At 47.2% G+C, this 25,151-nt stretch overlaps 1 protein-coding gene across 1 annotated transcript in view; it reads right to left on the minus strand.

Moving 5' to 3' along the window:
- Window positions 1-7,095: 7,095 nt before the first annotated feature.
- LOC115073505 (scavenger receptor cysteine-rich type 1 protein M130-like) overlaps window positions 7,096-25,151 on the minus strand; it is an 81,419-nt gene continuing 63,363 nt past the window's right edge. Inside the window, exons 5-6 of the mRNA XM_029571977.1 lie at window positions 19,538-19,660; window positions 7,096-7,166 (exon numbers count right to left, since the gene is read on the minus strand). Coding sequence (XP_029427837.1) covers window positions 7,096-7,166; window positions 19,538-19,660 — 194 coding nt within the window. The remainder of the gene's footprint in view (window positions 7,167-19,537; window positions 19,661-25,151) is intronic.

Genomic DNA, 25,151 nt, shown 5'->3' on the forward strand with positions numbered 1-25,151 from the left:
AAACCCACCCCGACCCTTTAAAATAAATCCCCCACCCTCCCGAACCCCCCCAAAATGCCTTAAATTACCTGGGGGTCCAGCGGGGGTCTGGAACGACCTCCTGCAATCGAATCGTGTTGTCTTCAGCCGGCGCCATTTTGCGCCGCCATTTAGCAAAATGGCGGCGCAAAAGATTATTGGCAAGCCTTGGGGGGGGTCAGAAGGGGGGCTCCTGACCCCCCCAAGGCTTGACAATAATCTCTGGGGGTCCAGCGGAGGTCTGGGAGCCATTTCGTTGTCGGCTGCCAGTAATCAAAATGGCGCCGATAGCCTTTGCCCATATTATGTCACAGAGGCTTTCGGCGCCATTGGTCAGCTCCAGTCACATGACAGGAGCACAAGATGGCGCCGATGGCCATGTGACAGGGGCTGACCAATGGCGCCGGTAGCCCCTGTGACATGGTGTTCAGAGGCTGCGCGTCACCATTTTAAAGAGCATGGCTGCAGAAACATGGGCACGGAGGAGGGCAAATGGATCCCGGGACCCCGCTGGACCACCAGGGATCTACTTTGTAAGTCTTGGGGAGGGATCGGGATGGGGGGTGGTGGTGAACTATAGTTAAGGTAAATGTTTGGGGTGGTTTGGGGTGGGTTTTAATTAAAAAAAAAAATGTGTGCCCCTCCCCCAGGCAAACCCGAAAACCGAAATTTCCCCGAAAGTCGGGGAAAATTCTTTTCGGGTTTCGGGCCTCCGAAAAAATCCCGAAGTAGGAAATTTCGGGCAATTTCCTACTTACATAAGAACATAAGAACATAAGAAATTGCCATGCTGGGTCAGACCAAGGGTCCATCAAGCCCAGCATCCTGTTTCCAACAGAGGCCAAACCAGGCCACAAGAACCTGGCAATTACCCAAACACCTAGAAGATCCCATGCTACTGATGCAATTAATAGCAGTGACTATTCCCTAAGTAAACTTGATTAATAGCCATTAATGGACTTCTCTTCCAAGAACTTATCCAAACCTTTTTTGAACCCAGCTACACTAACTGCACTAACCACATCCTCTGGCAACAAATTCCAGAGATTTATTGTGCGGGCGAACCACGAAACACATCTCTAGTTGCTAGTGCTAGTGCTAACGGAAAGAGCAGTCTGCCAGTCCCTAGGAAAGAACTGCAATTTTTTGAGAAGAAATAGGATGTAGAAGCGCAAGGAAATTTGTTGCAAGGGAAGGAATGAGCAAAATTTGAGGAAAAGGTGAAAATCTTAGATGAAAGAATGGTGCTACAGAAAGTCTTGGATGATGATGATGAATCAGATATTGAGGAGGAGGAGGAGGAGGAGGAGGATCAGGAGTTCTTGGCTAGTAAACATTCTGAGGAGGAGGAGGAGGAGAACACCAGCAATGACAATGTTAGACAGATTGCAAAACCACAAATGAGAATGACTAGTACTGCTACTAGTCAGATTGCAAAACAAACAACTACTGCCAGTGCCAGCAGTATTGCTGATACCCTGTCCCCTACACCATCTGAACATCCACACATGACTAAAACTACTACTACTACTACTACTTTTTCTACTACTAGTATGGAAATGACAACAAGTATCCAGCCTAGAGTAAGGAACAGTACAAGGACATCAAAGATTTGGAATCATTATCATGTTGTGGCTGACCAGAGATTTGGACATTGTATCCATTGTAAAAAGATGGTGAGCCGTGGAAGAATTATCGGACATCTTACTAACAGCAACATGAAATATCACCTTGAAAGAGAGCATAGAGCACTGTTGTTTGCAGAAGAAGCTGGTCCCACCGTGCTTGCCCAGGCTTCAAGTAAAGCAGCAGGGAAGCAGCCACAGAAGGAAAGTAGTACTAAAGAAGATACAGATTGTGTGCATCTGCAGAAGCAGCAGTCTTCTCCTCTTCCTCATCCCCAGCAGCAGCGGCAAGCTACCATGGAGCAGATGGGGTGGTGTCCTTCTGTAATGTCACAGAGCAGGAAGCAGGCAGTGTCCAAAGTGGGTACATGACATATTGCACTAATGATTGCTTTGGATGATCAGCCACTGCAGATTGTAGAAAATGAGGGATTTAAGCGGATGCTCCATTATTTTTCTCCTTACTACAAACTTCCTTCAAGAAGTACATTTAGCCGTCAGGTGCTTCATTCCCTATACAGAAAATGTTGTGCTGAAATGCAGATTGTGATGGCAAGGGCAAAGGGGAGGAGCATCCATCTCACCACTGATGTTTGGACTAGTATGAATGCAATGCATGTATTTTTGTCTCTAACAGCACATTGGTGGCAGCTGGATGAGGCATTAATACCTAGCACTAGCAGTGGCAGCAGTAGCACCAGCAGCTCCAAAAAGGTTTCACCAGGATACCATTGGGCTTTACTGCATGCTCAAGTGCTAGACAAGAGCCACACTTCAGAAAATATCTTACACGCAATTCAGGGGATGATGGAAAGATGGAATGGGCTCCTTAGAAGCAGTGATATGGAATGCTTAAATGGATATTTCATTACTGACAATGGTTCCAATATTATTAAGGCTCTGGCTGATGGTGGATTCAAGGGCATCCGATGCTTTGCACATACACTGCACCTGGTGGTGAGGGATGCTTTGGGGCTTAGTGGCAAGGAAGGTGGTACTAGTTGTAGTAGTCAACTCCTGAAGCGGTTGATTGAAAAGTGTCGCAAAATAGCTGGGCATTTCAACCGCAGTGTGAAAAGTGGGAAGCAACTCAGAAAGAGGCAAATAGCAGTTGGCGCACCTTTGCACAACCTTCTTCAGGATCTGCCTACCAGATGGAATTCCACCTATCTTATGTTGGAGAGGTTGTCTGAACAGCAGACACCTCTTCATTATTTGGCAATGGCAACTGAAATTGGATTGGAAAATCCTCTTGGATGTCAGGACTGGACAAACATTGCACAGATGGTGCATGTCCTCAAGTCATTCAAAGTATATACTGATGCATTGAGTTCAGCTACTGCCACTTTGGGTGGTGTCATCCCTGTAATAAACTATCTGGAGGAGGTATTAGAGGAATTTCTGCATCAGCCAGATTTCTCTAAGGAAGTGTTACTGCTTGTTAAATGCTTAAAAGAGCAAGTTGAAAAAAGATTGAAACCTCTCATGCAAAGGGATTGCTATATGTTAGCCACGATGTGTGACCCACGTGTGAAAGGCAGTATTGCTCTCAAGTGCAATGCTCTTATACACTGGAAAAAAAGTTGATTACAATGGTTGAAAACATAATGTCAAACAGGGTCTGTTCCACTGGTAATGATGAAAAAGAATTAGTATCATCCTCTCAGTCTCCATCCTGCTCAAGTACTAGTATGATCAGCTGCTCCCCTACCCCTTCCATGACACATCAAATTATTAGTCATTCCAAGTTTAATGAACTGGCTGCCATGTCACAAGCAATCGCATCAGCTGTTGACAGAAGAGTGACTACTGAGTCCTACCTGCAGGAGAATGTTTCAGAAGTGCATGTTAAGAGTTTTCTGTCTGAGCCAATTCAGAACATGGACTCAGATCCCTTGAGATATTAGGCACAGAAAGCTTCAATGTGGCCTGATCTTGCAATACTAGCACTGCACTTTCTTTCTTGCCTGCCAACCAGTGTGCAAAGTGAAAGAGAATGTTCAATGACAGGGAACATATTGAGTCCAACCGTGCACGTTTGTCTCCAGACTTAGTCGAGCAATTGGTTTTCATCAAAACAAACTTTCCACTGCTTGGGTATCCGGAGTTTCCCTGTGACTGTGAGGAGTGAGCCTCTTGTTGAGGCCCGAGATCCAAGGTCAAGGGCTGGAAGAGAGGCTTGGTTCTATGCAGCTGTGCTCCTCGCATTGCTCGCTGGGGCACCCGGCAGTGCCGCTACCACTACACTGCCGCTTCTGCCTCTTGTGGCCCCCAGGAGAAGCCAGTCCGGGAGTCACAAGACATGAACACTCTGTCCTGCTGTATCCCCGACACAGGCTTCTCACTCCCAGGCTCCTTTCCCCCAGTGTCCACCTCTGAGGCAGGCAAGTCCTCGCTGGGTTCCTCTGCCTCAGCGTCCATCTCCGATGGCATGATTGTGTGAATGAAGTATGAAAGAATTTCAGGCCAATGCAATATTAAATTGCACTTACAGTGCACAGAGAGGTTTATTTATTTATTTATTTAACAGTTTTATATACCGAAGTTCGTGTAAGAAAGTTACTAATTACTTCGGTTTACATTACAACAATAGATTGACAGTATATAGAATAATGTCTTACAATGAACAAGGTAAATAGAACTTGGAAAGATAAGTAGCTAGTGGCTGCCTACTAATTTGATATTATTATTAATAGCTACTACTAGTAGTAGCTAGCTATACCTGTTACTGTTATATCCCACTACTGTAACAATATATTGATTAAAACATATATAAAAACTCCCTTGAGTGTGTGTGTAGCTGTGCACTGGTAATGTATGCAGATTGCAGAATAGATACATTTTGATACCAACATTTTCCATGTGTTCTAGGAGTCCATTTAAAGCAGAGAATGTATTTTAATGCCTGTAATTCTGCCAGTCCCAGTATTGTTGTTCATAGCAATACTAAGGTAAAGTACTAACAGGCTACAGTAACTAACTAACTACTACTAGGACTAAGAAATCAGCATCATGTGGAACAAACAAAAGACCTTAAGAAATCCTAATAAAAAGAGAAAACTGAGCACCCAGCAGTTGTACATTTCTGAAGGATTTTTTTTCATGATTCTGCTTTCTTCTTACTCCTACTTTAGTATCACAAGCATTACATTTTCTGCTTTAAATGGTGTCTTGGTCATGCAGCAATTTTTGGCATCGACGTGTCTGTCGTTGCAGTAGCTTGAGTGCTGCACAGTGCACAGTGCACACTGCACAATATTGCATTGGCCAGGTTGAAAGATGTGTGAATGGGCAGTAGCCATGGTTGAAGCCTTGACGTTGGCGCTACTGCTCACAAGTGTACAACTTGTGCTAATTCAGCCAGACTGAATGTTTTATGGAAGTGTATGGCTGACTGAGTGCCATACTTACTAGAGATGTGAATCGGAACTGATATCGGATCCGATTCTGGTTCCGATTCACATCTCTAATACTTACTAGTACAAAAACACTGAAATTTGTTGGATTATAATACGACGTACATCCGTACATGTCTGCTTTCTGTACTTTAGTAGTACCATACTATTTAATTTTGGAATAATTAATTATTATTTGTTAAATAACTCAGAAATAATATATAAAAAAGAACAAACAAACATTTTCAATAATATATATAGTATATAATTTATTTTAACAAATTTAACTAAAATAAAAAATATATATATTTCTTTATTTTCTATTAAAAAAAAAAATCTGTGGAGGAGCCCAGGCCCAGGTGAAATATGATGCCTTGACTTCATGATGTTGCAGCAGGGTCAGACTCATGTGAAGAGGAGGATGCCGACCCCGGAGGAGCCTGCTCTGGAGCAGAGGGAACTGGCACCTCCTCCTCAGGAGGCATCTCGTGAGGAGGAGGAGAAGCCATTTCCCTCTGCTCCTGAGGGGCCTCCTCCAGGGCTGACAACCTCCTCTCCACATTGCTGACACTGTCCTGCACGTCTGTGACCTTCTGCTGCAACATCATGAAGTCGGCATCATATTTCGCCTGGAACTGCCGTACTTCCTGCAGGATCTCCTGCAGCTTTGAAAACTGTGCACAGCATTTACAGCTAGGAGGAGATCCTGGAGGAAGTACGGCAGTACTGGTGCTGGTGCTGGTGCTTGGCCGCTGGGCTGCCGCTGCCGGTTGTTCCTCTTGTCCTGTAAAGAAATGTAAAAAAAAAAAAAAAAATTCAACATGAGACACAGACACAGAGCTTAGCCTCCCCTACCCCCGCCCTTTCACCCCCTAACAACCTCTCCTTGAAAGTACCCGTGCTTTAATGTACCCCCCCTTTTCCCCCTACCCCCTCCGCTCCTTCCCCCTTTTCGCTCCCTCCCTCTCTACTCCCTTCCTTCTGCACCAGCATTTAACTGTAAATAAGTGCACTTGCCTCCTTTATACTGAAAATAAGTCTCATATGCTAAGTTCTTAAGTGCACATGCCTCCTTAACATTGTTTATAAGTTCACTTGCATATCTAATCCTAACTTGAATGCAAAATGTTGTAACTCTGCTCGTTGACTCTCTTCTCTTGTACTCTTCTATATTATCCAGTTAGCCCTCTTTCCTCATTCATTGTAATTTCCTTTCCTAGTTACTTGTAAACCAACATGATGTGTCCTACGAATGCCGGTATAAAAAAAAGTGTTAAATAAATAAATAGAACAATACATTACATACATAGTCATATATGGCAAATAAATAAGCAAATACTGGACGCGTGCGAGCAAGTTTATAAAATAATCTACCCCTTACTTAGTTTATTAACCTTGAGGGTTATAGGAAAATGAGGAGTCCATCACGGGGGAGAAGGAGGGAGGGGGAGAGTGGAGGGATATCAAATCAATCTACATAGATTAGAGATAGTACATAATTTGAAGGATTGGAAGGAGAAATAATGGAGTCACTCTCAGGTTAGACAGAATATGATGGTAGGAGGTACACTACAAACAAATCTCTTCTTTTCTTTCTCCTTCCATTCCTTAGTTTACTCTCATAGCCACTCAGTATCATTTAATATATACAAATAAATAAATAAATACACACATCCCCACATTCCCCAGCCACTATAACTGACTGATATAAAAAAAAAGATTTTGTTTTTCAGCCTCAGATAATATACTACTGTACTGGCCAAGATATATTATTACCTCGACCACGAGTCCTCGCTGCTGCCTCCGTCCTCCTCTGGTGACAGCTCTGCCTCCTGCTAGACCCAGGAAGCCCCGCCTCGTCCCTGCCGGGGTGTGGTTCTGTACAAGACAGATCAAAATTCAGAGAACAACAGTTAAATTTTTAAAAACAAGAATGAGATCAGACACAAGGATTCATTCACTGTTATAGTAAACAAACATAATTAAACACAAATTCCATTACAATTAATTGAATAATATTTGTGTAATGTGTTCTTGTGTAGTATTCTGAAAACAACCTACCAGGCAAGGGACGGGTCAAGGTTCTTCAGATCTCCTCGAGCCACCTCGTGCAGTCGCAAATGGCGACCTGAAAATTAGAGGAATATACAGGAAAAAGAATAACATTGATTAATTATTACAACATGCCCATGTTTAGCCTTGACCTACAAGATCATTTTTATGTAACATAGAAAAGTTAGTAATAACAAAATACTATTTGATTTATATTTCAATGTGCATTCAAAATCCCAAATACCACCATTTCAAAATGATAAATATAAATATCAATAATATACCACAGATAATTTTCTTTCTTTGTAGTCTAGTTATTAAGTATTAATAATAGTATAGTATAGGGTAAGGGTGGTACACTAGTAGCTAGCTAGCTACTAGTATTTCTGTTCTTTTAAAATATATTTATTTAAAATTATAACTGTTCTTAGTTATAGTAGTTATTACTTTATACGTATATAACTCACTCTATGCTACTAGCTACTGTAGCTAGTATTACTATCATGCTCTATTCAATTTTCAATGCCAAAATAATATACACAATTATAATTAAATAATATGACCAACATTATTATTTCTCACCTTTCTTCTTGAGGTCTTCAACCTCACGAGGGTAGGAGGCCCGCCAGCAAAACTCCTACTGGAGAGAGGCCCAGGCAGCAGTCTCCCTTTCCAGGTTAGGCCTGCTGCCTGGGGGGTATAGAGGTTCCTCTCATCCAGGAAGATGAGCGAGCCAGGAGGTCCACGTCATCCCTGATAAAGCAGGGCTTCCTGGATCTGTCTTTTGTAGAAGCTGCCACCTTGGAGGAGGACGGTGGGGAGGAGTAAGACTCCCTCTCCCTGTCCTCGCCAGACTCCCTTTCATGTTCCATCCTACAATGACAAAATAAAAAAGAAGATAAAAAACAGTATGTGCTATAGGACAGCTGTTTCTTCAGAAGCTCACACACTAATGCAGGAAGGGGCCAGGCAGCTCCCCCACATCTGTGAAGCCAGCCTCTCACTAGTAATGCAGGGAAGGAGCTGTCTCACCCTTCACCATCCCCCCCTCACCCACACACCATTCACTGGCTGGGACATGGGGGAAGGGAGGAGTGAGGGTCAGGCAGCTCCCCCCTGTCTGTGAAGCCAGCCTCTCAGTAGTAATGCAGGGAGGGAGCTGTCTCACCCTTCACCATCCCCCCCTCACCCACACACCATTCACTGGCTGGGACATGGGGGAAGGGAGGAGTGAGGGTCAGGCAGCTCCCCCCTGTCTGTGAAGCCAGCCTCTCAGTAGTAATGCAGGGAGGGAGCTGTCTCACCCCTCACCATCCTCCCCCCCCCCTCACCCACACACCATTCACTGGCTGGGACATGGGGGAAGTCAGGAGTGAGGGTCAGGCAGCTCCCCCCTGTCTGTGAAGCCAGCCTCTCACTAGTAATGCAGGGAGGGAGCTGTCTCAGACTTCACCATCCTCCCCCCCAGCCCTCACCCACACACCATTCACTAGCTGGGACATGGGGGAAGTCAGGAGTGAGGGTCAGGCAGCTCCCCCCTGTCTGTGAAGCCAGCCTCTCACTAGTAATGCAGGGAGGGAGCTGTCTCACCCTTCACCCTTCTCCCCCCCTCACCCACACACCATTCACTGGCTGGGACATGGGGGAGGGGAGGAGTGAGGGTCAGGCAGCTCCCCCCTGTCTATGAATCCAGCCTCTCACCAGTAATGCAGGGAGGGAGCTGTCTCACCCTTCACCATCCTCCCACTCTCACCCACACACCATTCACTGGCTGGGACATGGAGGAGGGGAGGAGTGAGGGTCAGGCAGCTCCCTCTCCCCCTGTCTGTGAAGCCAACCTCTCACTAGTAATGCAGGAAGGGAGCTGTCTCAGCCTTCACCATCCTCCCCCCCCCCTCACCCACACACCATTCACTGGCTGGGACATGGGGGAGGGGAGGAGTCAGGGTCAGGCAGCTCCCCCCATCTGTGAAGCCAGCCTCTCACTAGTAATGCAGGGAGGGAGCTGTCTCACCCTTCACCATCCTCCCACTCTCACCCACACACCATTCACTGGCTGGGACATGGAGGAGGGGAGGAGTGAGGGTCAGGCAGCTCCCTCTCCCCCTGTCTGTGAAGCCAACCTCTCACTAGTAATGCAGGAAGGGAGCTGTCTCAGCCTTCACCATCCTCCCCCCCCCCCTCACCCACACACCATTCACTAGCTGGGACATGGGGAGGGGAGGAGTGAGGGTCAGGCAGATCCACCCCCTGTCTGTGAAGCCAGCCTCTCACCAGTAATGCAGGGAGGGAGCTGTCTCACCCCTCACCATCCTCCCCCCCCCTCCCTCATCCTCACACCATTCACTGGATGGGACATAGGGTAGGGGAGGAGTGAGGGTCAGGCAGCTCCCTCCTGTCTGTGAAGCCAGCCTCTCACTAATAATGCAGGGAGGGAGCTGTCTCACCCCTCACCATCCTCCCCCCCCCCTCACCCACACACCATTCACTGGATGGGACATGGGGGAGGGGAGGAGGGGAGGAGTGAGGGTCAGGCAGCTCCCCCTCCCCCCTCTGTGAAGCCAGCCTCTCACTAGTAATGCAGGGAGGGAGCTGTCTCAGACTTCACCATCCTCCCCCCCCCTCACCCACACACCATTCACTGGCTGGGACATGGGGGAGGGGAGGAGTCAGGGTCAGGCAGCTCCCCCCATCTGTGAAGCCAGCCTCTCACTAGTAATGCAGGGAGGGAGCTGTCTCAGACTTCACCATCCTCCCCCCCCCCCCTCACCCACACACCATTCACTAGCTGGGACATGGGGGAAGTCAGGAGTGAGGGTCAGGCAGCTCCCCCCTGTCTGTGAAGCCAGCCTCTCACTAGTAATGCAGGGAGGGAGCTGTCTCAGACTTCACCATCCTCCCCCCCCCTCACCCACACACCATTCACTGGCTGGGACATGGGGGAGGGGAGGAGTCAGGGTCAGGCAGCTCCCCCCATCTGTGAAGCCAGCCTCTCACTAGTAATGCAGGGAGGGAGCTGTCTCACCCTTCACCATCCTCCCCCCCCCTCACCCACACACCATTCACTGGCTGGGACATGGGGGAGGGGAGGAGTGAGGGTCAGGCAGCTCCCCTCATCTGTGAAGCCAGCCTCTCACTAGTAATGCAGGGAGGGAGCTGTCTCACCCCTCACCATCCTCCCACCCTCACCCACACACCATTCACTGGCTGGGACATGGGGGAGGGGAGGAGTGAGGTTCAGGCAGCTACCCCCATCTCTGAAGCCAGCCTCTCACTAGTATTGCAGGGAGGGAGCTGTCTCACCCTTCACCATCCCCCCCCCCCTCACCCACACACCATTCACTGGCTGGGACATGGGGGAGGGGAGGAGTGAGGGTCAGGCAGCTCCCCCCATCTGTGAAGCCAGCCTCTCACTAGTAATGCAGAGAGGGAGCTGTCTCACCCCTCACCATCCTCCCACCCTCACCCACACACCATTCACTGGCTGGGACATGGGGGAGGGGTAGGAGTGAGGTTCAGGCAGCTCCCCCCATCTGTGAAGCCAGCCTCTCACTAGTATTGCAGGGAGGGAGCTGTCTCACCCTTCACCATCCCCCCCCCCCTCACCCACACACCATTCACTGGCTGGGACATGGGGGAGGAGAGGAGTGAGGGTCAGGCAGCTCCCCCCATCTGTGAAGCCAGCCTCTCACTAGTAATGCAGGGAGGGAGCTGTCTCACCCTTCACCATCCTTCCACCCCCCCACCCACACACCATTCACTGGCTGGGACATGGGGGAGGGGAGGATGAGGGTCAGGAAGTCCCCCCCCCCCTGTCTGTGAAGCCAGCCTCTCTCTAGTAATGCAGGGAGGGAGCTGTCTCACCCTTCACCATCCTCCTCCCCCCCCCTCACCCACACACCATTCACTGGCTGGGACATGGGGGAGGGGAGGAGTGAGGGTCAGGCAGATCCACCCCCTGTCTGTGAAGCCAGCCTCTCACCAGTAATGCAGGGAGGGAGCTGTCTCACCCCTCACCATCCTCCCCCCCCCCTCATCCTCACACCATTCACTGGATGGGACATGGGGTAGGGGAGGAGTGAGGGTCAGGCAGCTCCCTCCTGTCTGTGAAGCCAGCCTCTCACTAATAATGCAGGGAGGGAGCTGTCTCACCCCTCACCATCCTCCCCCCCCTCACCCACACACCATTCACTGGATGGGACATGGGGTAGGGGAGGAGTGAGGGTCAGGCAGCTCCCCCCCATCTGTGAAGCCAGCCTCTCACTAATAATGCAGGGAGGGAGCTGTCTCACCCCTCACCATCCTCCCCCCCCCCCCTCACCCACACACCATTCACTGGCTGGGACATGGGGGAGGGAAGGAGGGGAGGAGGGGAGGAGTGAGGGTCAGGCAGCTCCCCCTCCCCCCTCTGTGAAGCCAGCCTCTCACTAGTAATGCAGGGAGGGAGCTGTCTCAGACTTCACCATCCTCCTCCCCCCCCCCTCACCCACACACCATTCACTGGCTGGGACATGGGGGAGGGGAGGAGTGAGGGTCAGGCAGCTCCCCCCATCTGTGAAGCCAGCCTCTCACTAGTAATGCAGGGAGGGAGCTATCTCACCCTTCACCATCCTCCCCCCCCCCTCACCCACACACCATTCACTGGCTGGGACATGGGGGAGGGGAGGAGTGAGGGTCAGGCAGCTCCCCCCATCTGTGAAGCCAGCCTCTCACTAGTAATGCAGGGAGGGAGCTGTCTCACCCCTCACCATCCTCCCACCCTCACCCACACACCATTCACTGGCTGGGACATGGGGGAGGGGAGGATTGAGGTTCAGGCAGCTCCCCCCATCTCTGAAGCCAGCCTCTCACTAGTATTGCAGGGAGGGAGCTGTCTCACCCTTCACCATCCCCCCCCCCTCACCCACACACCATTCACTGGCTGGGACATGGGGGAGGGGAGGAGTGAGGTTCAGGCAGCTCCCCCCATCTGTGAAGCCAGCCTCTCACTAGTAATGCAGGGAGGGAGCTGTCTCACCCCTCACCATCCTCCCACCCTCACCCACACACCATTCACTGGCTGGGACATGGGGGAGGGGAGGAGTGAGGTTCAGGCAGCTCCCCCCATCTGTGAAGCCAGCCTCTCACTAGTATTGCAGGGAGGGAGCTGTCTCACCCTTCACCATCCGCCCCCCCTCACCCACACACCATTCACTGGCTGGGACATGGGGGAGGGGAGGAGTGAGGGTCAGGCAGCTCCCCCCATCTGTGAAGCCAGCCTCTCACTAGTAATGCAGGGAGGGATCTGTCTCACCCTTCACCATCCTTCCACCCCCCCACCCACACACCATTCACTGGCTGGGACATGGGGGAGGGGAGGATGAGGGTCAGGAAGTTCCCCCCCCCCTGTCTGTGAAGCCAGCCTCTCTCTAGTAATGCAGGGAGGGAGCTGTCTCACCCTTCACCATCCTCCCCCCCCCCCTCACCCACACACCATTCACTGGCTGGGACATGGGGGAGGGGAGGAGTGAGGGTCAGGCAGCTCCCCCCTCTCTGTGAAGCCAGCCTCTCACTAGTAATGCAGGGAGGGAGCTGTCTCACCCTTCACCATCCTCCCCCCCTCCCCCTCCCCCACACACCATTCACTGGCTGGGACATTCTCTGTGTTAAACTTTTTTTTTTTTCACTAAACTAGCATAAAATAAAATGAAGTACTTTGTGGGTTAAACTTTTAATTTCCCCTAATGTAACTTCATTTAATATTATTTTTATATTATTTTATGTTACTTTACCGAAAAAAGTTCATTAACTAACTATATAACTAAACTAACTAAGTAACTAGTAAAGTAACTATATAATAATACTGTAGAAAAACTAAAACAAAACCTTATATACTTACGGTGGTAGAATTTGAGCTGTACGAACGTACACTTGACTAATGACTACACAGTAGAGTCTGCTGCACTTGTGTGTCAGTGTGACTGTCTCAGTCTCTGTCTCTGTAGCTTTGTTAGTACGTGTAGTAGAAGCAAAATGGACCCTGGGGACACCACAGAGCATGTCCAAGGTAGTGCGCACACACAATATGCCATAGTGCGCACTGACTCACGTTAGCGCACACTATGCCGGATGAGTTAAAGTAATGGTTCTTCATTCCCATTGGCTGTCTTCAAGGTGGAGTGAACCAGTGGGAACCCAGAACCAGAGCTCTAGCTAAAGAACTCCACATACATTGATATGTTTTAACTTTTAATTTGCACTTTTGTTAGTGTGCACTAACGCCAAGATAGTGCGCAGTATGCCCGTTAGTGTGCACTAACTCTATTCGTCGAAAAAACCCCAAAAAACCGACACGTGGAAAAACTAAATTTTTGCAGGAGGCAGCCGACCGAAGCCCAACCCGATACCTAAAAACGAAGCACGTCTCTAGTGTCAACCCCTGTTTGCCGACAATTGAATTATATTGGGTGATAGAATGAAAGGACATTGAATCTCTTGCTGGTGGCCACAGTGGAGTCGGGTGACAGGCTTTTGAGGCTCAGAATTCATTCCTGCTTCAAGCTTCTGAATGTCTGTCATGATCCTTAGCCAAAAAAGTATTGTCAAGGACAGCAAAGACCATTGTCTTCTGAGAACGTATTGCCTGGAAACACATTTTCATTGTGTAAAGTGCAGAAGCTGTGTTTATTCCCTCTTGGCTCACTTCCAAAAAATGGACAGGACACCATTTCAGTACAATGCTGCTCTCTTTATTATGCAAGTAATATTACAATGAGAAGGCCTCACTTTGAGTAAGCACTCAGTGGGCATTCTGCAAGTCATTATATTCAGCAAGACTTAAATTCTGCTTCTACAAAGAGGATGCAATATGTCATGGTTCGATTATGCAAATATGCCTCAAGCCTTGGGTTTGTTATTTCTGCAAGCTAGTAGAGCACATCATGTTACTGTTAAGAACCACACAAGTTATTGATTAATCTTGAAAACCTTTTCTTAGACTCCTACTTATGGCCTTCTAGCCTCTGTTTTCATAAACATATTTATAATCAGTCTGGAAATGCGTTTTGGGCAGGTACCTTTTCATGTAAATTTATATCACTAGTTTTGGTTAAGTAACTGAGACTCTCAATGTTGCAGCTACCATGACTATTTCAAAATAGCCCCCATAATCTACATTTCATATTAGCAGTATTGCTTGATTAAAAAAACATATCTTTTCCACTACAGAGATGATTCATCCATAAAGGCCTCTCCTCTTTGTCTTCTTCTTTGCTGATCTCCTAAAAGCACAAATAATGATTATTTATTTATTAGAAATATTAAGGGGTGTGACAAAAAAATGCTGGGTATCAATGACCAAGAATTACCTGCTTTACCTCCACCAAACATGACAGGATGAATATCTAGAGATATTCATGCATCCAAACAAGACAAGAGGAATATCTTGAGGTATTCACTCAACCAAACATGACAGGAGCAATATCTAGAGATATTCACTAAACCAAACATGACAGGAGGAATATCTCCAGGTACTCACTCAACCAAACATGACAGCAGCAATATCTAGAGATATTCACTAATTAAACATGTCAGGATGAATATCTAGAGATATTCCCTCAACCAAACAAGCCAGGAGGAATATCTCCAGGTATTCCTCTTGTCAAGTTAGTCTCAGGAAGTATTCTCAGGAAGTATTTTTTCACGGAGAAGGTGGTGGATGCCTGGAATGCCCTTCCGGAGGAAGTGGTGAAGACCAGAACTGTGAAGGACTTCAAAGGGGCGTGGGATAAACACTGTGGATCCATAAAGTCAAGAGGCCGTCAATGAAGAGTGGGTGGCTCGCCAGAATGACGGCTACTGCCTGGAGATAATACCCTTATTCAATAAACATACACATGGTTACTGTGACTCCAACATCGCTCTAAGCTTCAACAGCAAGAGGAAATGTGGAAAAAACTCACAAAGCGGGCAGTAGCTGGCTTGTTACGGCAGTTACTACCCCAAATAAGCCTGATACTTCACTTTCAATGCATATCCAGCATAGCTCTCTGCTTCAACGGCAGGGGAGAAGAAAAACTAATACTTTACGCATATCCAGCATAGCTCTCTGCTTCAACGGTAGGGGAGAAGAAAACTAAAAACTGATACTTCACGCATATCCAGCATAGCTCTCTGCTTCAACAGCAGGAGAGAAGAAAAACTGATACTTCACGCATAACCAGCATAGCTCTCTGCTTCAACAGCAGGGGAGAAGAAAAACTGATACTACACGCTTATCTAGCATAGCTCTCTGCTTCAACGGCAGGGGAGAAGAAAAACTGATACTTCACGCATATCCAGCATAGCTCTCTGCTTCAACAGCAGGGGAGAAGAAAAACTGATACTTCACGCATATCCAGCATAGCTCTCTGCTTCAACGGCAGGGGAGAAGAAAAACTAATACTTTACGCATATCCAGCATAGCTCTCTGCTTTAACGGTAGGGGAGAAGAAAAACTAAAAACTGATACTTCACGCATATCCAGCATAGCTCTCTGCTTCAACAGCAGGAGAGAAGAAAAACTGATACTTCACGCATAACCAGCATAGCTCTCTGCTTCAACAGCAGGGGAGAAGAAAAACTGATACTACACGCTTATCTAGCATAGCTCTCTGCTTCAACGGCAGGGGAGAAGAAAAACTGATACTTCACGCATATCCAGCATAGCTCTCTGCTTCAACGGCAGGGGAGAAGAAAAACAACCAATAAGGGCTGAATAATATAGTCTGGGGAAAACAAATAAGCATGGGTGTAGCTTGCTTATTGCGGTGGTTACTACCCCTACTACCCCTAACTAATCAAGCTTGATATTTCACTTGGATGCAGCTCCATCACTGCTCTCTACATTAATGGTGGGGGTGGAAGGGAAATAGAACCAAAGAGCTAAGAGAAACAGATAAGTATGAGAAAAAAAATGTGTGAAGCTTGCTGGGCAGACTGGATGGGCCATTTGGTCTTCTTCTGCCGTCATTTCTATGTTTCTATGTATTCACTCAACCAAACATGACAGGAGGAATATCTCCAGGTATTCACTCAACCAAACTTGACAGGAGGAATATCTCCAGGTATTCACTCAACCAAACATGACAGGAGGAATATTTCCAGGTATCCACTCAACCAAACATGACAGCAGCAATATCTAGAGATAATCACTAAACCAAACTTGACAGGAGGAATATCTCCAACAATTCACTAAACTAAACATGACAGGAGCAATATCTAGAGATATTCACTAAACCAAACTTGACAGGAGCAATATCTAAGATAGCCACTATACCAAACATGACAGGAGGAATCTCTCCAGGTATTCACTCAACCAAACATGACAGGAGGAATATCTCCAGGTATTCGCTCAACCAAACATGACAGGAGGAATATCTCCAGGTATTCGCTCAACCAAACATGACAGGAGAAATATTTCCAGGTATTCGCTCAACCAAACTTGACAAGAGGAATATCTCCAGGTATTCACTCAACCAAACATGACAGCAGCAATATCTACAGATATTCTCTAAACCAAATTTGACAGGAGGAACATCTCCAGGTATTCACTCAATCAAACATGACAGGAGGAATATCTCCAGGTATTCACTAAACCAAACATGACAGGAGGAATATCTCCAGGTATTCACTAAACCAAACATAACCGGAGGAATATCTCCAGGTATTATACTATTCGCTCAACCAAACATGACAGGAGAAATATTTCCAGGTATTCACTCAACCATACTTGACAAGAGGAATATTTCCAGGTATTCACTCAACCAAACATGACAAGAGAAATATCTCCAGGTATTCACTCAACCAAACATGACAGCACCAATACCTAGAGATGTTCACTCAAGCAAACATGACAGGTGGAATATCTCCAGGTATTCACTCAACCAAACATGACAAAAGGATTATCTCCAAATCCAAATCCAGTTCCCTGTGGATAGGAAAAGGGTTGCCAGCTATCCTTATTTTTCAGGAATGTACACATTGTGTATAGAGTAAAAAAAAAGGGATGGATAAATTGTTCAAAAATGTCCTGAGTTTAGCTCTTGAATTGCAGTTTTGTATCCGACCCCACTGAATGATCCTGTCCCAGAGTGACAGCAGGAGATGTGGATGGGCAAATTGGATGGGCCATATTATCTTTATCGGTTGTCATGTTCTGGGTTTCTGTTCACCCAACCAAACAAAACCATGAAGAACAGCTCCAGGTATTCACTCAGCCAAACATGAGGGGATGAAAATTTACTTTATTCTATATTTATATATTAGGGCTGTGCATTTGTTTTAAATAAATGAGTAAAATGCAACAAATGAGGATATTTTTTGTTTATATAAATGAAATGAAAATTAGCCTCAGATAGAAATACCTCAAAATTTCTGAATATTCTCATATTCATATGTTTAATAAAAAAAAAAACAAATGAGCATCCGATAAGACCAGGCATCAGCCTAGTCCTTTCATAAGAACATAAGAACATACGAACATGCCACACTGGGTCAGACCAAGGGTCCATCAAGCCCTGCATCCTGTTTCCAACAGTGGCCAATCCAGGCCATAAGAACCTGGCAAGTACCCAAAAACTAAGTCTATTCCATGTAACCATTGCTAATGGCAGTGGCTATTCTCTAACGGGCGGATTTTAAAAGCCCTGCTCGCGTAAATCCGCCCGGATTTACGCGAGCAGGGCCTTGCGCACCGGCGCGCCTATTTTCCATAGCCCGCCGGCGCACGCAGAACCCTGGGACTCGCGTAAGTCCCGGGGTTTCTGAAAAGGGGCGTGTCGGGGCGTCGCCGAGTGACGCCATATTTGGGGGGCGTGGCACGGCATTTGGGGGCTGGGGCAGGGGCGTGGTGCTGGCCCGGGGGCGTGGACGCACCCTCTGGAACAGCCCCCGGGTCGGGTCTCGGCGCGCCAGCAGCCCGCTGGCGCGCCGAGGTGAGGGGAGGGCGAAAGAAAGTTCCCTCCGAGGCCGCTCCGATTTCGGATCGGCCTCGGAGGGAACGGAGGCAGGCTGCGCGGCTCGGCGCGCGCCAGCTGCCCAAAATCGGCAGCCTTGCGCGCGCCGATCCAGGATTTTATAAGATACTCGCGGCTACGCGCATCTCTTATAAAATCCAGCGTACTTTTTTAAAAAAATCTACCCCTAGGTGAACTTAATAGCAGGTAATGGACTTCTCCTCCAAGAACTTATCCAATCCTTTTTTAAACACAGCTATACTAACTGCACTAACCACATCCTCTGGTAACAAATTCCAGAGTTTAATTGTGCGTTGAGTAAAAAAGAACTTTCTCTGATTAGTTTTAAATGTGCCCCATGCTAACTTCATGGAGTGCCCCCTAGTCTTTCTATTATCCGAAAGAGTAAACAACCGATTCACATCTACCCGTTCTAGACCTCTCATGATTTTAAACATCTCTACCCAAAGCAAGGTCCCTTTGCTAAGACCGATGTCTAGACTTGAAATCTAGCACTGGGCCAAATGCAAAGCATGATCTGGGATAAGGCCTAGGCCAATGGCACAGATACCCTGTCACATGGTAAGGGCAAACGGCCATCGGCACCATTTTTATTAGTGCAGCCGACAGCCCGAGAGCGGGAGATCGCTCACAGGACTTCCGCTAGATCACCAGGTACTTGTAAAAGGTTTTTTGGGGGGTCGGGAGGGTGGGGGAAGCTAAGGGGTCAGTTTTAAAGGGTCGGGTGAGTTTTTTGTTTATCGGCTCGGGCGCAGCCGATAAACAAAAACGCAATTGGGCCTCACTAAAAAAAATTAACGATGTGAATCGGAATCGGAACCGATTCCAGTTCCGATTCACATCTCTAATGTATATTATTTGCCTAAAAATGAGAACATTTAAATGAGATGTTAGAAGCAACTAGGCAAGAAACTTTGGATGTTTCTGCATTTTTAGAATTCTCTATTGATTTTGTTCCTACGAGGGCAACATTAATTGAGTCCTTTTGCTCTGACAAAGATAGAGATAATGCTTTTCGAAAATATTGCTTGAATAAACACATTTCCTTCTGTGGTCATAAAATTCCAATTGTTCCTGATGTTTTAGGCGGTTAATGCATATTCCTGAAGGAGTTTACGATATGAGGAATTATCTGTGGAAAGTAGTAAACAATGCGGCCAATCGATCATAGCAAATTTTCAGCCAAAGTTGTGCCTAAAAATTTCTCTAAATCCAGAGGCCAAAATTTCTAACCAATGGGACAAGCACAGAGCAGCCTTAACAATGAAGTGAAGGACTAACCAGAGATCAGCTGGGGTCTGTGGCATCTGCAGAAGGAGGCAGATTGAGTGAGGAGCTGGGTCTTGCTCCCAGGTTTATATTCTGCGTATATGAAGGTTCCCCGGACCCTCAGATAAGGGATCAGCGCTGCTTGTGATGTGAGATGATCTGTGAATCCCCAGAGCTCACTCACCTTGCTTTCTTTTATCTTTTAGGTACCCATAGAGGAAGAAGCCCAGGTGGATGGATGCGAACACGAGGGAGTAGATAATGAAACGGAAGATGGTGGAACTCCAGAGAGGACTCAGCTGTGCCCCTGCAAACATTGAGACCTGGTTACTGAGGACTTCCTCCCTCACTGCGTCAGAGACTCAGCTCAATCCAAGAACCCCTCCCCGTACTAGGATGTATCCCGCTCTCTATTGTTCTTATTCCCAGGTCTCCTTTCTTCCTTTTCCACAGATATCATTTATCTCGTCTAGGCAGGCCATATGGTTGATCCTTATTCTTTTATTATTATGTATTTAAAGTTTTTTATATACCGACATTCGTTAAGAAAACATCACATCGGTTTCCATAGAACAATAATTGGCCAACAGGGCTTTACAATGCAAGTGATAAAAGAACTAGAGGGGAGGGGGGCGAAAGGGGGTGGGGGGACAGGGTGGAGGGAGGAAGCTTTACAAAGAAACTGAGGAGAAATTGAGGGAGGGGATGTGGAGGGGAGTAGAGGGGTAAGGGAAACTAATTTTAAACTGTACAAATATTTACACGCAAAAAATCATACTTAAATACAAGAAAATGTATAATAGTATACTGGGAGGAGAGAATTGAGGGAATTGAGGGGGGGGGATTCAGTCGGGATGGCGAGAGAAAATAGGTGCAGGGGAATAGAAGAGAAGGGAAGTGCGGCTCATGCGTAGGCTCGTGTGAACAGCCAGGTCTTGAGATTCTGTCTGAATGTTTTAGAGCAATTTGCACAATTTCCTTTCTTTGAAGCTTTTTTTCTTTCTCTCCAAATCGCTTTCTAACGTAATCATTTATGGTGGCAATTTAAAAACAGCCTGCATAAGTGCAAAGTCTGCACCAGTTCTCAAAAGAGAAGGTACTCGCATGCTTTCCCTGGGGAAACTGCCTAGGGATAAAGTGCTTGCAGAGATTTGCATCTGCTTTCTCCTTTCAGAATGATGTGCATGGTTCTGAAAATGCAAAATTTCACGTGCTCTCACCTCCCCTAACCTAACTCTGCCTCCGAGCCTGTCTACGTTTTCCACGTCTTGCTGATCCCTGTGCATGCTTTCACCTGAGGAATGGGTGAACAGAGGGTCTATCTACCCAGTAAAATGCTGTGTGACAGTCAGCCTCCCAATGTCTTTGCATCTTTCTCGGCCTGGCTCAGTGTCTCTCTCCATCTCTGTCACTGTCTCTATCCCTCCACTCCCTCCTGCACCCTCTCACTGCCCTGGATTTGTCAATGGGCACCCAGGGTGGCAAACATTTAGGGGCAGCAGGGTGGCTGAGATTTGCTGCCTTCCAGCTCTCCTGAAATTCTTCAGCAGAGAAGAGCCCTCTGCTAACCCTGAACCAGATCCTTACTGGAGGTGGGAGCTTAGAAGCACCCATCAATCCCAAATCTACCCCTGCAGCCCCTCGCCTCCTATTTTCGAAAAGACATCTTTTTTCAGCAAAGCACATTTTCCAAGCTATTTCACAATAAAATTGCTAAGAAAGTGACACCAAATGTTTTAAGTGTTCTCTAAGAGGTAAATTTTAAGATCTGTGTGCAGATGCACACGTGCACGAGGCGATTTCATAACATAGGTGCATATACATGCACGTCTTATAAAGTTGGCTGGATGCGTGCACACGTGTGCATGACTTAATACTGACGCTCAAATGCCAATTCAAGCGTGTAAGTAGGGGGGGGGGGGATTTTAGTAGATACGTGCGCCAATCCAATGACCTCTTTTCCCAGTTCATTCTCACAACTTACACGCCGTCCATAGTAGAAGTAAAGTTACGTGGTAGGGGACCCTGGCACACGCGTGTGCGTGTAAATACTTAGGCAATGAATTCATGCTTCAGACCCAACCTGCCCACATCCCCTGCCCATGCCTCGCCCCTTGTTTTCAGTAAAATGTTTTGTGCATGGAATGGGAGATCCATGCATTGTCGTGGGCCTTTTAAAATCCGTATGGCGCACCAGGTCAGAGACACGCATATATCTCCCTGTTTTGACACATGTAAGACTTTTAAAATCGACAAAAAGCAATTTTCAGTAGTGTGCCTAAGTGAGCAAATAGAAGTAAAAATCAGTGCATCTAAACTTACACCCGGATTTTATAAACTGTATGGTGTGAGTCACACACATAATAAACTATGCGACTTATGTATAGATGTGGCGTGATCTGGAAAATCTGGACCAATTGTTCCTTGTATGCTGTCATTACTATTTTACTATGTTACAATGGTACAGAGGACCATAGCTGAAAAAACAGGAGAACACATCCACAGTGACACATTCCTTACTTGCTTTTATAAGAAACATCCTAAAAAATATAGACAAGGAAGCCCAGCTTTACCCTACAGTATAGGTGATAATTCACCCACTTTATAGTTGCAGAGGGGCAACTGGTCTCCATCCCAGATGTGCAGAGGAGCCTCAAGTGGGTGTCCCATGCCTGGTCTGATCCTCCACCACCAATTAAACACAGGAACTCCTACCCCAAAGTCTTCAAGGAAGTAGGAGCAACTCAGTATGGGCTCAGACAAGGAAGGTGCTGCGGGGAACAATGTAGGCAACCAGAAGTGGAGTACACAGAAGGTAGAGAATAAGGATGTCTGGGATAAGGAGTAATCTGGCAGGTGATTGCACTCAGATAGGCAGCTAAGAGATATCCTTAGTAGTGGGGACAGGAGACCTGGGAAGACTGGACGGGCAAGATGGCCCTTTTCTGCCAGCATCTGCTATGTTACTATGTAACTATGGTCCCTGAAAGGATGGTAGGTGATGGAAGGAGCTCACAAGGGAAGGGATTTACACAGAAATGTTAACTGAGTCCAAAAAACATGGGAGAGGCACAGGATCCAGAGATGCCAAAAAGGAAAGGAAAGTCCCACAGCAGCTGGAGTTTAAGGCTAGGACCCTGGAAGGACACGTGTCCCCCAGTATCAATGTTAGGGTCCATATCTGCTGACATCCCATATCTTTCTATCTTTATGTTCATGGATTGAAGGCCTAGAGGGACAATGATTGGAGTAAATTGTGCAAGGCAGGAACAGGCTAGGGGTAAGTACACCTGTCACATAAGGAGGTTTCACAATTGTATACATTTGTATACGCAGCCTTCCCCCCCCCCCCCCTTCAGTTAAAAAATAGACCCTCCATCAATGGTGGTGCAATGGCAGCCTGGAGCGCCTCCTAGTGAGTGGGAGTAGGGGTGGTCCGGGGTCCTCCCTAGACCACCAGGATCTATTTTTTAGGTAAGGGTGGGTGGTGGGCAGGAGTGAGGAGCCCCACTGGACCCAGGCATGATATTTATTCTTTGTTTTTATGTATTGCCAGCTAGCCCTGTTTGTGTTTTAAGCAGTTTATTATTTAGGTGATGTGAGATGGTCTCTGTATGCCAGGGAGAGAAGCTGCTAGGAGTGCCATGTTTTTTCATTCACCCTCTGGGCTAGGCTTCAATTTTGCTAGAATTTGAATTGGAAAATATATTTCATCGATTTTCGTGCTGTGCCAACAATTCCAGCTTTTTTAAACTGAGTTTGTTTAATTCAACTCACTCAGTCTCTCTGTGCACTGGGCTTCAGTGGGCATTGGGTAGTAAAACAGACTGGACTTTATTATTGGGATGGTCTATGCAGTTAAATCCCCAGTCTGCCTCTTTTGTGCTTACAAGCAAGCTGCATGTGTGGGCACACCACACGCGTCAGATTAGTGCACAGCAGGGTACTGTGAAAGTGAGCAGTTTAACAGACTGATCTTTATTATTGGGACGGTCTGTGCAGTGAAATCCCCAGTCTGCCTCTTTTGTGCTTATAAGCAAGCTGCGTGTGTGGGCACACCACACACGCTACATTAGTGCATAGCAAGGCACCGTGACAGTGGGCAGTGGGTAGTCACTAGGCAGTGACATTAAATCCATAATGTCAGGGAAAGTTAGATGTAGTCGAGTGATTGGGACTGGCAGAGGAGGCACTTCAAAAGACACTAGTGCCACTCCCCCATTAAAGATAAAAAGGCACCTATCACAATCTAAACTCTTTGTAGGGGCAGGCAGTTCCATCTAGAAAAAAATGAAATCTGACCATGATGCATTGCCATCGCCACCACCTGTTTCTGGCCCTGTAGTTTTGGAAGTGAGGAAAGGGTAGGCTGAGTTATGCAAGACAAAATGTCGACACCCAAAAGCAGCAGGGGGACAGAAGTCTTGACTAACACTTAGCGTTGACAATGTAGCGCAGTCACTGTTTGCTTCTGATTCAGATGAAGAATCATCTTGTGTGGGATTCTCATCTGAAACGGAAGAAGTAATAGGTGACAAATCTTTGGGAGGATCAGATAGTCCTGTCTTAGCCTCCACTTTAGTGCAGCAGGAGAGAGATGAAACTGATGAGGAGGAGGAGGAAGAGCAGTCAGCGCAGGCACAGAGGGTGACTGAGGCCCCTGGCATTGCTTCTCAGGGTGCACCCACTGCCTCAGCTCCAGTGCCAACATCCACCCCCAAAGCTTTAGAGAAGGGAGAATCACGAAAGACATCTGCGATCTGGAGCCACTTTAAAGTGATGGAGGAACTGCGTTTTGCTCGGTGTAATTACTGTGCCAGGGATATTAGCAGAGGCAAGCAAATATGACATCTATCTAATTTTGGCATGATGCATCATATGAAGAGGCAACACCCAACAATATTACTGCCATCTGGGGAAGGTGGCAGTACCAGTCGGGGGACTCCTTCCAAGCAGCGTGCAGTGGTTAAAAAAGCAGCAGAGTCAGCCCACACCCTCATCCCCTTCCAGCAGTCAAGTGGCAGGCCAGCAACTCCCTGACATGTGGCAGGGGTTGATGGCCTGGGGAAATGAGGAAATGGGGTGGCCTGGGGAAATGGGGTGGCCTGGGGAAATGGGGTGGAGTGTGATAATGCTATCCCTGGATAGGAGGCAGGCAGCCTCAAAAGTTGTAACCAGGACCATTGGGGAAATGATTGCCCTTAATGACCAGCCCTTGCAGTTAGTGGAGAATGTGGGTTTCAAGCATTTTCTGAAGGTCGTAGTTCCAAATTGCAAAGTCCCCTCCAGAACCACATTTAGCAGAATGGTCATCCCCAGCCTGTACAAGCAATGTCGCAGTCGCATGCAAGCGCTGCAAGTTAAGGCAGAGGGGAGAGTGCATTTCACCTGCGATATCTGGACCGCCATGAATGGTGCACACTCTTATCTCTCCCTGGCAGCACATTGGTGGGACCTGGCTGAGGCAGGGGCAGCCAGCAGCTCTATTACTGAACACGTATCAGAGTGGAGGAGGGCTTTACTGCACACCCACCTGACGGACCAGGCCCATACCACTGTCAATATTCTAGCATGCATCAGGCAGATGCTGGAGGGCTGGCAACTACACCAGCAAGACAGGAATACTCAGGCAGGGTTATTTGTGACAGACAATGGTGCAAACATGGTTAAGGCAATAAATGACGGGCACTTTAAGAATATCCGATGTTTTGCACACTCTGCACCTGGTAGTGAAGTCAGCTCTGGGGTTGGATTCCAATGACAAAGAAAATGAATAACTGCATAGGTTAATACAGAAG

The sequence above is a fragment of the Rhinatrema bivittatum genome, chromosome 1, assembly GCF_901001135.1.
Source record: "Rhinatrema bivittatum chromosome 1, aRhiBiv1.1, whole genome shotgun sequence".
NCBI lineage: Eukaryota > Metazoa > Chordata > Amphibia > Gymnophiona > Rhinatrematidae > Rhinatrema > Rhinatrema bivittatum.